This window comes from Oncorhynchus nerka, linkage group LG3 (assembly GCF_034236695.1).
Source record: "Oncorhynchus nerka isolate Pitt River linkage group LG3, Oner_Uvic_2.0, whole genome shotgun sequence".
NCBI lineage: Eukaryota > Metazoa > Chordata > Actinopteri > Salmoniformes > Salmonidae > Oncorhynchus > Oncorhynchus nerka.
Genome location: NC_088398.1, coordinates 31,542,054 through 31,558,044, shown reverse-complemented (window position 1 = coordinate 31,558,044; position 15,991 = coordinate 31,542,054). Strand labels below are relative to the sequence as shown.

Here is a 15,991-nt window from a genome sequence, read left to right as displayed (position 1 = left end):
ATTACTGCTGATGTTACTGCAGAAAGGGGCCATCATTATTTTTGTGCAGAGAAGGGACTCAAAAGCGGAAACACTGTGTGTTTCATTTGAGATGTATTTCTTCACTGCTGCTACACTATACTTGTCATAGTCAGACATAAGGTTCAGTTCATTGATTTAAAAAATTTGCCAAAAACTAGAAGATTGATTATTCATCACAGTAGCGTAATTTTGAGATGGATGATCTCAGCCTACAGTTGAAACAGTTTCTTAACAGGTTGTTGCTGCAACCAGTCATTCAGACTAATCCTCCTCATCTGCCCATTATTCCTTCCTTCTCCTAAGTGATGCCTCTCCTCGGTAGCCCTGGTGTGATGCTAACTCACACATGAGCCATCACTGGGCTCCTTAAGAAGCTGTGAAGCAGCATGCACCAAGACAGAGGGCAGAGAGGAGGACACAGAGTTAGAATTAGAAGGAAGAGGAGTGTTGCAAAGGAAGCCAATTAAGACACATCAAAAATAGGCCAGAGGAATGCTGTTCACCCCTGGTGTTTCTGCTATAGGAAACTGCCATGGCCACATTAATGGTCGTTAATGACGAACTGCTCTGCTAAAGAGAGCATTGATGTGAGAGCTGGTCTGAGGGTGGTGTGATTGGCTTGCAATCCTCTCACATAGTGATATATTTACTGAGATGACTTTGCGTTTGTCAGATATTGTTAAAGTCATTTTTCACCTGGCCCCCTACCCACCCACACGCTTTGACACCTTTGTGTGTTGTGTTGTGTGCGTCGAGCTTAAATACCCCTCATTGTCAGGCCATACAGTGATAATTCCACAGTGTCATCCTACCTTTGGCTCATGTTTGTACAAAGCTGGACTATTATTTACACTTGAAGGTCAGATCCTGCAGAACCGCATGGAAGTTAATTAAGTCGAAGGGAATGACAGTTCTCAAAACATCACACACTACTCACCTTAATTGCATTTTGACAGCTCCGCAGAGTTTGCAGAAAATATAAATGTAATTTGTGGCCCGGTCGCGCCAATCCGGAGACCAATAGAAAGCACCCAGGTACCCACAGTGGCTGCCAATCAATTTGGGTCTGAGTGGGTAATGACCTGCCACTGATTGAGTGAAGTTGTGTTGTGTATTCCAATGGCTGATGTACAGTTAGCAGAGACAGTCTCAGTAGGTTAAACTGTAACAAGCCTGGCCACAGAGAAACCAGTTAGGGCCTTTTAGCACTAACCTAGCCTACATTTACCAAGGGAGCAATGATATTCAACTGAGCTAGCTTTGCATGTGATTAACAACAAGGTCTCCCTGTGGCGTACAGTATCTCACTGTTGGAGAACAGTGAAGTTAACACACACAGTCCTGGATGATCAGGCTTAGCTATTGGCTGGTTACCCTTATGCTGTATATGTGTCTGAATAACTAACACCTTCACTAGGCCTTAAATAAAGCCTTATACGGATTGCATTAAACATCATACATGAAGTCAATGGGATCAGAATGAGCCTGTTCGATTCTAGCCGCTACTATGTATAACTGACACAGTGGAAAAATTTAAGCATGCTGCGTAACGACTGAAAGTAGCAGTGAAGTGATGCCACTGCGAGGGATTTACCTGGTACTCATTGGGCCAGAAGGTGCTGACAGCCAGCTCCACTTGGTGCCACTGTCGTCCGTGGGACCCCGACGTGTTCCATACTGGGTTACCCAGCGGGCCGCCGTTGACCCGAACGTACGCCCGCAGTGCCCCTGGACTGTGGCCATCGCGGCTGTACAGGAAGTAGCTGAACTGGACGCAGTGTGTGTCGTTTTCACTCAGCGTCTGCAGCAGGAGCTGGGCGCGATGCCCTGCAGCATGCTGGGAAGAGTTCACCAGCATATAGGAACCTGTAGGAATGAGACAGAAACAAGGGTAATGTCACACAAGGGTCAGAGATAATGCATACTGTAATGCCATGACCCCGACCTCAGCGACAATTTAAAAAAAAAAGTTTTGCATTTGTGTTCGCCATTGGTGGGTACATGAACTGATTAACCGGACTCATCCTTCAGGTTCCCTTTGGGTTATGATACAGTGTTCTGAAATGTAATTGTAAGCCATGTAAGTTATCCTGAATGTGTTTATAAGTACTGTATCATTCATTTCGGCCAAATAATGTAACTAGAGTAAATAAATAATGTAACCCATTTTTAGAAAGGAATCGTTCACATTTCTGCTGATGATAGAACAGAAGCACTAAAGATCTCAATGACATATCCCTCCTAATCTGAGTAACCTATCTTCAGATGCTAGCATCATTGACAACGTTTACATGCCCACCAATATCCCATTATTATTTGGGATACTCAAGTATTCTGTTTTTGAGTTGACACATATAAACATCATATCCTGTTAACAATAACCTGAAAAAGCATATATCACGGTTATGAGAAACCTGGATAAGATGCCTGGGATATGCTGATCTTAGACAGGATACTGCTGCTTTTAAACATCTTGTCCCATTTACTGTTGTTTTTTTCAGGCTAAGTTTTGCATATAATGGGTATTGTATCATCTAATTGTCAAACAAACTGAAAACGTGTATGGTTGAGAATGATGAGGCAAAAGGAATGCCAAATAAGTCTGGCTGCACAACTGATTGGCAAACTTATTTCAAATTGAGAAATCATGTGACTAAACTGAATAAAAAGAAGAAACTACTGTATGAAACTAAGATAATTTAAATAAGAATTATTGTAAAAGCTTTGGAGCACCTTTAATGAAATTCTGGGGAAAAAGGCAAACTCAGCTCCATCATTCATTGAAACAGACTGCTCATTCATCACAAAACCAACTGATACTGCGTGGTCGGAACTAGAAGCACAAGCATTTCGCTACTCTCGCATTAACATCTGCTAACCATGTGTATGTGACAAATAAAATTGGAATTTGAAAGTACTTTAATGATTTTTTCATTGGCAAGATTAGCAAATTTAGGCATAACAAGCCAGCAACAAATGCTGACACTACACATATAAATTGAACAAATTATAAAAGACAAGCATTGTAATTTTAAATTCTATAAAGTGAGTGTGTAAGAGGTGAAAAAACTATTGTTGTCTATCAACAATGACAAGCCACCGGGGTCTGACAACATGGATGGAAAAAACTAAAATGACTGCAACACTTAACAAAGAGTTGCAGTTAGTTTCAGAGTGGGTGGCAAGGAATAAGTTAGTCCTAAATATTTCTAAAACGAAAAGTATTGGGACAAATCATTCACTAAACCCTAAACCTTGACTAAATATTGTAATAAATTATGTAGAAATTGAGCAAGTTGAGGTGACTAAACTGCTTGGAGTTACCCTGGATTGTAAACTGTCATGGTCAAAACATATTGATACAACAGTATCTAAGATGGGGAGAAGTATGTCTATGACAAGGCGCTGCTCTACCTTCTTGACATCACTGTCAACAATGCAGGTCCTACAGACCGTAGTTGTCACAACCTAGACTACTGTTCAGTCGTGTGGTCAGGTGCCACAAAAAAAGGACTTATGAAAATTGGTTCAGAACAGGGCAGCACAGCTGGCCCTTGGATGTACACAGAGAGCTAATATTAATGATATGCATGTCAATCTGATAAGATAATTATGTTCTCCAGGTACATCACCCAATTTCATTATATTATTCTCAGTCTGCAAACCAGAATTTGTAAGATCCTGGTAGAATGAAACAGACGGAGGCCCAGCTAAAATAGTCAAAAAGGTTTATTCACGGAACGTTCTAAAGTCAAGAATACAAAATAATTCATTTCATACTGACTCACGCCCACACATTCACACAGCCATACGCACACACACACAAACAGACGCACATACACACATACCCACACACACATGCACACAAACAGACGCACACACATGTCCTGCTACGCACACACTGTTTTTCTCACTACCCAGCCGACAGAGATAGTGACCTTGTCCTTGAGACGTACTCCCCGTTCTCTCCCAAATCTCTAGTCAGGTTGGCACCAAGCTCAGACAGTCTGTGTTTAAAATACCATAAAGACATATTGTTTTACCCTAATTCTGACTAGGACTACACATTTATTGATTATGATTTTATACATTCTAATCAATTCCATACAAGTATATGTTTCAGGGCGGAATATTCTAATCATTCAATTAAAAGACAATTCTCACCTATCACAATCTCTCCTGGCTCAAAGTGGAGGGGAGATTGACTTCATCACTTCTTGTATTTATGAGAAGTATTGACATGGTGAATGCACTGAGCTGTCTGTTTGAACAACTGGCGCACAGCTCAGACACCCATGCATACTCCACAAGCCATGCCACCATTGGTCTCTTCACAGTCCCCATGTTCAGAACCGACTATGGAAGATGCACAGGACTAAATAGAGCCATGACTATATGTAACTCTATTCCACATCAAGTAACTCATGCAAGCAGTAAAATTAGATTTAAAAAACAGATTAAAAAAACACCTTATGGAACAACGGGGACTGTGAAGCAACACGAACATAGGCGCAAACACACACACAACAGCATACGCACTATACACACACGTACACATGGCTTTTGGACTGTATATATGTGGTAGTGGTGGAGTAGTGTCCTGAGGGCACACAGTCTGAATGTATTGTAATGTTTTTAAAATTGTATAAAACTTATTTTTGCTGGACCCCAGCAAAAATGCCTTGGCAGCAGCTAATGGGAATCCATAATAGATACAAATCACTTCAAAAGGTAGGCTACCTGCGCAGTTCTATCCACCATAATTACATAATAATGTAATGAACACGAGGGGAGACAGAGAGCTGGTTTCAAGCGCAGGGCGCAGCAGGTGTTTATTGCAAAAGACAACAGGGGGAGGCAGGTAGCTGGGTCCAGGGGCAGGCAGTAGGTCATACACAGGGGGTCCAAAAAGGCAACAGTACAGGCAGGGAAAAGGCTAATAACGTAGTCCGGGAGATCAGGCAATAGGTAGATAACAGGAAATCCGATAGGCTGAAGTATAGGCAGGGAATAGGCAAAAGGCGTCGTTAGTGAGCAGGCAAAAACTATCATACAAGGGAGGTGTAAATCACGGGTAACAAGAGAGCTCCGAAAGACGTGTGTCACAAAACAAACAATACCTCACAGTGATGGGGTGGAAAGAACTGAACTAAATAGTGTGTGATAATGACACACAGGTGTGTGAACAGGTGATTAGAATTCAGGTGATTGGGATCTGGAGAGTGAGCTGCGTTCAGGGGATCTACGTGTTTGATAGGCTGGAAAGTGAGTTGCGTTCAGGGGATATATGTGTTTGAGGGTGTGTGTTGGAAGCAGACCTTACAAATAATTGATTTTGCTGATACTCCATACTGGACCGTATAGCCTACTGGCTACTTTCACCCAAAATTTAGACAACTTTCTGCTTATAATTTCCGACATTTAGTAAGCCATATTATAATTGACGACATTTGGTAGGCCATTTGTTTGTCAACTATAGTTAGATACATGCAGCTTCCTTGTGTCATAATTATTGTTGTCCCATAATTCTAAATGCAATAGAGCTCACCAGAATAATGCCTTACATTGTTGATAGATTACTATAGATTATTATTAATTATATTTAAGACCTCTAAATTATTTAAAAAATGTAGGGACCTTGGAGAAAACGCAATAACTACAAAACAGTGGCTATTGGTCCTGTGCAAAATGTCCAAATATCATTCGTTTGACCAGTTTTAAGGAAAGAAAGGCTGAGAAAACAATTGAACAGGAATATGATAAGACTTCAGTTTGTCTTAGGTGCATATTTTATGTGGTTAAAATACTGTCTACTTGCATGAATGTGTCAATGATAAGATATTACACACAAATTCACATTTTCTCAAGAGATGCTCAAAGAAAGAAATCATATTTCTGTTCCCAACACAAAATTAACATTTGTTGTATCATTTTACTGCAATAAATGCATAACTCTGCAGGAGTTAATATTATATTATGCTACATGTGAGAGGATATGGGCCTACAGTCAGTGTCCATATTTCAGTTCCCATATGAACATAACTTAGGAATATTCTGTTCATGCTGGTTACAGGGATACTCGTGAGCAGGATACGAAAGGTGCATGTAGACAGCTTATCCCGAATAAGACCTTAAGTGGGATATAAGCTACTATCCGGCATGTAAACGTAGTTTTCTTGGCTTGAGTAAACAGTTTGAGTGGGCTTTAAAGCCAGTGTTCTCACTGGAGTGTACATATATGCACTGAGATACAAGTTCACAGGGGGAGATGCCTGTGGCAAGCCTTTTTCAATGGGGAAGACATAGAGGGGGGGGCATTTCTTGATTTTCTAAATACAGTAGTATATCGCACAAGGTTGAAACGTTTCACCAAGAGAAAGTGAGGAGAAAGTTAGGTGTTTTTAAAGAATATGGATGTGCAAACACACTGATACACACACACACACACACACAGGCATTTAATCAGCCTGCTATGGCCATTTGAAATAAAGGGACGACTAGTCTAGCAGTCTAGATATTTACAGCAGCAAGGTGAGGCTGAGGTTGGTGAGGCTAATTACTGATGAAACATGAGTCCACTAAGACCCAGAACTCAAACCCCAAAGCCCCTTGTAATTAGGACAACACAACCTCCTCCCCCCTCACCTAGCATCTGTCCTCCATCAAGTCTGTCCCCACAAACGTGATTACAACAACAATGCCAGGAGACCTTCCTGTTTACCAACATAATCAAGGTTGTTGTCTTTGTTCTCGAAGGTCTCTGTTTTTCCATTCAGAATTGTATTGGACTCTGCGAGCTACCAAACAGAATTTGCAGCCTTGGCAGAGCTAGGCCTTACAGAGAAGTTGACTCTTATCTAAAGGCAAAGAGAATGTGAATGTTAATCGTAGACAGCCAAAGAGAGAATTGTTTAACTAATGTCTTCATGAAAGGCAAATAACATTAACAAATAGTCTGCAATGAAGTGAGGTGAATCTGACACAAAATTCCACGCAAGAAGCTATTACTTTCGAAGCCACCTTTATTTGAGCCATGAGCTTACGACAACAGTCAACGTTTTGGTGGGATATGAGTAGAGTCCTTATTGCCCCAATTCAGACTGCTGTGTACCGCAATAAACAATTTTCTGCATTATTCAAGTTCACAGCTTACTCTTAGACAGTCTGCCTTATAGCCAAATCAAATCCAATGTTATTTGTTACATGCGCCGAATACAGTGGAATGCTTACTTACAAGCTCTTAACCAACAATGTAGTTTTAAGAAAATACCAACAACATCAACAACAACAAAAAAGTAAGAGATAAGAATAACACATAATTAAAGAGCAGCAATAAATAACAATAGTGGGGTTACATAATAGTGGGGTTACGTACCGGTACAGAGTCAACGTCAATGGGCAGGGGCACCGGTGTCGAGGTAATTGAGGGGGATCAATGCAAATAGTCTGGGTAGCCATTTCATTAACTGTTCAGGAGACTTATGGATGGGGGGGTCGAAGCATCTTGGATCTAGACTTGGTGCTCCAAGCTGACCAAGACGCTTGCCAGTTGGTCAGCGTATGCTTGGAGTACACATCCTGGTAATCCGTCTGGCCCTGTGGCTTTGTGAATGTTGACCTGTTTGAAGGTATTACTCACATCGGCTGCGGAGCGCGTGATCATACAATAGTAATGGAACAGCTGATGCTCTCATGCATGTTTCAGTGTTACTTGCCTCGAAGCAAGAATAGAAGCAATTTAGCTTGTCTGGTAGGCTCGTGTCACTGGGCAGCTCTAGGCTGCGTTTCCCTTTGTAGTCTGTAATAGTTTGCAAGCGCTGCCACATCCGACGAGCATCGGAGCCGGTGTAGTAGGATTCAATCTTAGTCCTGAATTGACATTATGCCTGTTTAATGCATCATCAGAGGGCATAGCGGAATTTATTATAAGCTTCTGGTTTAGTGTCTCGCTCCTTGAAAGCGGAAGTTCTACCCTTTAGCTCAGAGTGAATGTTGTCTGTAATCTATGGCTTCTTATTGATAAAGCCAGTGACTGATGTGGTGTACTCCTCAATGCCATCGGAAGAATCCCAAAACATATTCCAGTCTGCAGGAATCAGGAGGATAGAATTATGGTCAGATTTGCCAAATGGAGGGCGAGGGAGAGCTTTGTACGAATGTCTGTGTGTGGAGTAAAGGTGGTGTAGAATTTATTTTCCTCTGGTTGCACCTCTGGTCCCCGGCTGCGTGGTCCCATGGTGTTTATACTTGCGTACTATGTTTATACAGATGAACGTGGTACCTTCAGGTGTTTGTAAATTGCTCCCAAGAATGAACCAGACTTGTGGAAGTCTACAATTGTTTTTCTGAGGTCTTGGCTGATTTCTTTTGATTTTTCCCATGATGTCAAGCAAAGAGGCACTGAGTTTGAAGGTAGGCCTTGAAATACATCCACAGATACACCTCCAATTGACTCAAATGATGTCAATTAGCCTATCAGAAGCTTCTAAAGCCATGATATAATTTTCTGGAATTTTCCAAGCTGTTTAAAGGACCAGTCAACTTAGTATGTAAACTTTTGACCCACTGGAATAATCTGTCTGTAAACAATTGTTGGAAAAATGACTTGTGTCATGCACAAAGTAGATATCCTAAGAGACTTGCCAAAACTATAGTTTGTTAACAAGACATTTGTGGAGTGGTTGAAAAATGTGTTTTAATGACTCCAACCTAAGTGTATGTAAACTTCCGACTTCAAGTTTATGTAAGAATTTTGTTCATTGACTACAGCTCAGCATTTAACATCATAGACTCGTCATTAAGCTCGAGATCCTGGGTCTCGACCCCGCCCTGCGCAGCTGGGTCCTGAACTTTCTGACGGGTGGTGAGGGTAGGAAACAACATTTCCACCCTGCTGATCCTCAACACAGGGACCCCACTAGGGTGCGTTCTAAGGCCTCTCCTCTACTCCTTGTTGCCTCCAACTCAATCATCAAGTTTGCAGACGACACAACATTGGTAGGACACTACAATGAGACGGCCTACAGGGAGGAGGTGAGGGCCCTCAGAGTGTGGTGTCAGAAAAATAACCTCACTCAACATCAACAAAACAAAGGAGATGATCGTGGACTTCAGGTAACAGCAGAGGGAGCACCCCCCATCCACATCGACGGGACAGTAGTGGAAAGTTTTAAGTTCCTCGGCGTACACATCACAGACAAACTGAATGGTCCACCCGCAACATCGCCTATTCAACCTCAGGAGGTTGAAGAAATTTGGCTTGTCACCTAAAACACTCACAAACTTTTACAGATGCACAATCGAGAGCATCCTGTCGGGCTGTATCACCGCCTGGTACGGCAACTGCTCTGCCCACAACCGCAAGGCTCTCCAGAGGGTAGTGTGTAGTCCTGCCCTCCAGGACACCTACAACACCTGATGTCACAGGATAGCCAAAAAGATCCTCAAGTACAACAACCACCCAAGCCACTGCCTGTTCACCCCGCTATCATCCAGAAGGCGAGGTCAGTAAAGGTGCATCAAAGCTGGGAGACTGAAAAACAGCTTCTCTCTCAAGGCCATCAGACTGTTAAACAGCCATCACTAACAAAGAGTGGCTGCTGCCAACATACAGAAAAAATGTAATAAATAGATACTTGTTAGATATTACTAGAAGCACAAGCATTTTGCTACACTCGCATTACATCTGCTAACCATGTGTGTTTGCCCAATAAAATTTTATTTGATGTCATCTTCCACCAACTCATTTTCCCAGCAAAGAGCTGGGGTCAACACAGCCTCTACTGGTTCTCCTTTAAACACAGCACACGATGATTAAGGTGAAACCACTGCCTCGCATGAAACAACATTCATCTGGCTTTTCTGAAAAGCCGAACATGTCATCCCTTATCATTATCAACTGGATGATTATACACTTTCTCTGTCACCTTTAATATGAGCTTGACACCTGATACTAGCCTATTCATTAATTCACAAGAGAGGATTATAGGTTTTTAGGTTTCTATAATAGCTTGCCTGGTTTAATGCTTGAATTAACATCTTCATTGCCAACTTTGAGCCTCAAGATGGAAACTTAAAAGGACGAAGGACTTGACAGTCTGCCTGAATACCGTATGTCAACAGCAATGCCATAGCAACATTTAGTTAGTTCATAACTGGATTATACAGTATGCGCGACAGGTCTTATTATGACAGGTGAGTTAAACATGTTATGTGGGATATTACTTAGAGTGACATTATTTATTGCCATATTTTGTAAATTGCTGTGGGAGTACAAAATAATTTGAGCTAACCAACCAACGCTAGTATTTACACTCATTAACATTCATGCTGAGAGTAATTTTCTCCTTGTAAACTAAATATGTAAATATTTACTCGCTAGACATATACATTGACTAACAAACACTTTTTAGAATGTATGTTGGCGTCAACAATGTTTCCTCCTGTTTATATCTCTATGCCAAATGAACAATATCAGTTTCAAGTAAATAGAAGGGAACACTTTGGCATTCACTGATTTTGAATGTCATTCTGTATATTTTCTAGATAGGCATTAGAGACTTACAAAAATCCTCAAATAAAGAGTTTTCACCGGTTCAATCCATCTCCATGACAATCTCGCTGATAAATATGGACTTGAAAGAGTGGGATAGATGATCCATATTCTGTCTATTACAGGTTATACATATTCAACAGCACCCAGAATAATAACCAACGTTCCATTCAAAATAATTCCAGGATATTACTTTTTGAGGTTAGAAAAGCTGTACTTCTGAGAAAAAGTGCATTGTCCTACTTTTATTTAAGCAGTGAACTGTTGACCTATAATGTTCGTACTTTAAAACAATCTTCACTGAATAACATGAACAGCGATCAGTTACATAAAAGAGAGACAAATGAAATAGAGAGAATGGTAAGTACTTAGAATATATATTTACTGCTTGAATAACTGGTGTTAGCTCCACACCTGGCAATATGTTACAAAAAACAGAACTCCCATCCCCCAAAACATGCTGTCTCATCAACTGATGGAAGAAATAAGCGTACTGGACCAACAAGCAAAATCTGAATGCATGCTTGTTTATGTGTATGTATGATCTTCTGAACTGATTTATGTTCACCAGGAGTAAATGGGTGTTGTTAACATGTTGTCCTGGTTAAAGAAAGAACTCTACTGATCTACTGTTCATGCATTCTGTTATCATCTTCATGTGACTCAAAGTCACATCCAGGCATATACAATAACTCCTCCACCGTCTGAATATACAGTACACACACACCCATGCATGCATACACCCATGTGCACCCACCCACATGCACGCACACAAGCACACACATACATGCACCCACAGTAACACACTCAGACACAGAGATATATAATGCATTATGTCCTTTTATGAATTATGATTCAAAAGCCTGTGAAATCTGATAAAGTCACAGTCATCCCCTGCTGATCCTCCCAAGGGCGTAAGAACATACATAACAAGATTAGAACTGATCCAGCACATCATAACTCATACGGAGCACTGCAGGACCCAGACCCTGGTCACAGGCTGTACTGGAGGATGATATCTGAGGCATGCCACAATGACAATAAGGGAGGGAGAGAGGGATCCCTGGTGGGTAGAAGTAGAAAAAAAATAACACACTAAGGAGTAGTCTGAGAAACTATGAATAGAGCGAATGAGAGAGGTTTATAAGGTTAAGAAGGGAAAGAAAGACAGTGGATTGATGTAAAAGCAAACAGTGGTGAAAATAAAATTCTGAGAGATGCTCCCATTGAAAGAATATATATAAATAGAGGGGCAATCTCAGAGCAAGGGAAACGGAAGGGCAAAGATACTTTTCCTTTTCATTTCTCCTCCCATCTACATTCTCTGAAGCCTCTCTCTATTTGACCCCAACAACAAGGCTTTGTTCCTCTCCGACATCAAGGGTGGAAGAGAGGGACTCGTAAACATATCAAGTAATGGGAGCGATAAGAGAGTTCTGAAAACATTTGGATCAATAGATGCTTTTGCCTCAGACTCTTAATAACCTTTTACTGCAGTGAGCTAAATCAGAGGCAAACAGAGTGACTCTTGGTAGTCTTAAACAAATCCACTTTCAAACAAAAGTATACACCTCACACATGGTTATGGGCACCTGTACCATGTTAGTTATAGAGGTGACATTTATACAATTTTGAGTTTGAATCCCAATATTAGACTTTATACACAGCACAGAAGACTGAAATATGACAAAACTGTTAAACATAGAAACACTGGATTTTCATCGTAAAAAACCCCAACTGTATTAATTATGAAATGATGAACAATATTAATAACATTACAGCCGAGGCCAAAGAGGGCACTTTTGGTCATTGACAGCAGGAAAGGGCTTCAGGGATTACCGGGTGCTTGCTGTACTGGCTGTGCTGTTTCTATTTGTCCGTGTGTCACAGCCTACTATGAGTGGGTTGGAGTCAGGCAGAGAGAGCAGGGTTAGGTCAATCGTAATTTATTCCCCGGCAAAAAAACGGTCACGCCAACATACAGGGCGCATAAACAGACCAGCCCAAACACAGGACCAAACAGTCCGGAGAATACAAACATGAAACCACAACCAACAGAGTAACAAAAAACAATCCCGCACAAAACAAGGGCGGGTCAAACTACTACATATAGGGAAGCTAATTAAACCAAAATACACACAGGTGAAACTAATAAGACAAACCAACAGACAAACGAAAAAGGGATCGGTAGCGGCTAGTAGGACGGTGACGACGACCGCCGAGCACCGCCCGAACAGGCAGGGGAGCCAACTTCGGCGGAAGTTGTGACACCGTGGCTGTGTGACCAGCTCACATGTTATGCTGACCGGCCTTAATGCTCTTCTTCATTTTCATCCTGCACACTGCACATTTCCTCAGAAGGTCACCTGGGATTTCAGATCTCAGAGGAGTTTCTTTTTCTGAGCGTCCGTCTGCAGTAACCTTCAGCTCTCTACTACATGAGGGAGTGAGCTGTGGTCATTGGCTAGAAATGCACAGCCATTTTCTTGTTTGGCCATTTTCTTCTTCATGTTTGCTCTGCTTTCACTGGAAAAAACCCATTCACACATTCGCTTTAGAGGTGACATTGTCTGTTCCGCCGTACGTTTTCATTCAACATTATTTGAATCACAAAACATAAATGCTGCCTATACATCACATTCCATGAACATATTGCTGTTTAAATGCCAACTTTGTCTTTTAGAGTAACGTGGGTGAATAAAAGTGTTATTTTATTTCCCTTGGTATTCGCCAGCCTCATCTCTTCTATTAATGGACGTCTCAGCACTAAAGAGCTCAGAACCTGATTTACTACCATAGATGGCGAGAGAGTATTTATCATAGCCCACCTCCACCTTTCCCCAACCTCCCCTTCCCCACCTCCCTCCTTCCTCACCCACCCTAGCATGAAAGACAGGATGCAATCTTCTGCTTGTTTGTAGTTCTCAGCCAATGTTTGGATATCTCTACCTTCTACACCGCAGAGGTGTTTGATCCTTATTTCCATATTGTTCATCATCAAGAGTACTTTGTTTTTACAGAAAACAAGCTCACATGCTTCAATGTCACAAAATATCTGCTTCGAAGAGCTTCACAATGCGCCTGGAAAGAGAACAAAGCACTGTCATGACATTGCCCTCTTTGGGTACAGCGAGCACCACCCCCCTCTCTCTGCACCATCCCCTCTCTCTCTTCCCCCCACACCAGGCTCTGTTAGGTAGGTCATACATTACATTTACATTTAAGTCATTTAGCAGACGCTCTTATCCAGAGCGACTTACAAATTGATCCTTGAGGAGTTCTCTCCTCATGGCCAGAGTATAAGAGAGAGTGAGTTTTCGTAGAGAGAACAAAGGAACTTCTTCCACCTCGCAGAACTTGATAACTGAACAATATTCATGTTCTGGAGAATGTTTAAATGGTGAGTGAAGTAGCCAGCTACAAACTGGTCCATTTTGTACAATTTTGTGAAACTCATGAGGGACAATACAGCCACATTACCATAACCCTGTTTATACAAGAATCTCAGTTGTGAGGCTTGCATCTAATTGTTGTATAAAATGAATGAGTAAAGATGAAACTATTTGTGAAATTATGTAATGTGATTTTAAACTGTTTAATATAGGAAACTCCAATTCCCCTTTGGAGTTTAACTAAAGCATTGGCTCGTCCCATGGGCACAGAAATTGATCTGGCGTCATGGGACTGCCCCTTTCTGCTGTTACGAATATAACCCCCACCGGGAGGAATTCCCTTCAGACCAAGCTTACATCAATTACGAGAGGGCTATGGTTTGAGCCCAGACCAACTTACCTCAATAACCGAGAGGGCTAAGGTTTGAGTAGATTGCGGTTACGGTTTTCCTCCGTCGAAAGAGAGTCGGACCAAAATGCAGCGTGGTAATTTTGATACATATTTAATAATGATGAAACACGAACAATACAAAAACAACAAACGGAACGTGAAAACCTATACAGCCTATCTGGTAACTACAAACACAGAGACAGGAACAATCACCCACGAAATACTCAAAGAATATGGCTGCCTAAATATGGTTCCCAATCAGAGACAACGATAATCCTGACTGATTGAGAACCGCCTCAGGCAGCCATAGACTATGCTAGACACCCCATAAAACCCCATGAAAAAAACGCACCACAATAACCCATGTCACACCCTGGCCTGACCAAATAAAATAAAAGACAAACATACTATACTTCGACCAGGGCGTGACAATTGCTGAAATCTTAACCATAACACGTGGTTAAACTCTGAGGCTATCGATACCGACAGAATAAGAACAAATATTTGATACTAATTACTAGTCTGCAGCTAGGAATACGGTACCATTGAACGTGAAGACCGACAACCGCCGAAACATCTATTCTATAACATTGCTGAATGTTACTCTGAACTATCCAATCCATCCACGGCAGAGAGAGAGAGAAAGGGCGGACAAACTCTCCAACAGAAACAAACTTTCCAACAGAGATCCCGACGACACACTGAGCGTAAATATATATAATGGTTGCAATTATTCCCCAATGAGTGAGCGTTCATGTGCAAAGGATTAGCATTTCAATTGTTATAATTATCAACTTTGTAGTGTCTTTTATCTCAGTCGACCCCCCTTCCCTTTTGTCCACCAAGCCGTGATACCGGTTTATCCCACTAGGGAAAATACCCTATAATTTCCTTGTAACCAAATCTACTTGTTTGTTTGTGCATTTCTGTGATTATTTAGTTAGTTAACAAATAAATGATTGAGACAATTGATGTATGGATGACTCATAGTGAAGACTGGGTTCGTGCAGATAACCATCATTTTACAACGATTGGAATAAGATTAACGTGAGGTAAAGAATAATTCATTCATTAGAAGACTAATTAGATGACTATAGATTAATTAGAAGACTATTAAAATATCTGAAAGTTATATTTGGAAAATTATACATTTACATTTAAGTCATTTAGCAGACGCTCTTATCCAGAGCGACTTACAAATTGGTGCGTTCACCTTAAGACATCCAGTGGAACAGCCACTTTACAATAGTGCATCTAAATCTTTTAAGGGGGGGGAGAAGGATTACTTTATCCTATCCTAGGTATTCCTGAAAGAGGTGGGGTTTCAGGTGTCTCCGGAAGGTGGTGATTGACTCCGCTGTCCTGGCGTCGTGAGGGAGTTTGTTCCACCATTGGGGGCCAGAGCAGCGAACAGTTTTGACTGGGCTGCGCGGGAACTGTACTTCCTCAGTGGTAGGGAGGCGAGCAGGCCAGAGGTGGATGAACGCAGTGCCCTTGTTTGGGTGTAGGGCCTGATCAGAGCCTGGAGGTACTGAGGTGCCGTTCCCCTCACAGCTCCGTAGGCAAGCACCATGGTCTGGTAGCGGATGCGAGCTTCAACTGGAAGCCAGTGGAGAGAGCGGAGGAGCGGGGTGA

The 15,991-nt window shown here is 41.6% G+C and overlaps 1 protein-coding gene across 2 annotated transcripts in view; it reads right to left on the bottom strand.

The window, feature by feature from the left end:
• The window catches only part of ptprub (protein tyrosine phosphatase receptor type Ub), a 375,002-nt gene that overhangs the window by 200,164 nt on the left and 158,847 nt on the right, over positions 1–15,991 (bottom strand). For both annotated transcript variants that reach the window (XM_065011362.1, XM_065011367.1), the window contains exon 3: positions 1,616–1,887. In XM_065011362.1, coding sequence (XP_064867434.1) covers positions 1,616–1,887 — 272 coding nt within the window. The remainder of the gene's footprint in view (positions 1–1,615; positions 1,888–15,991) is intronic.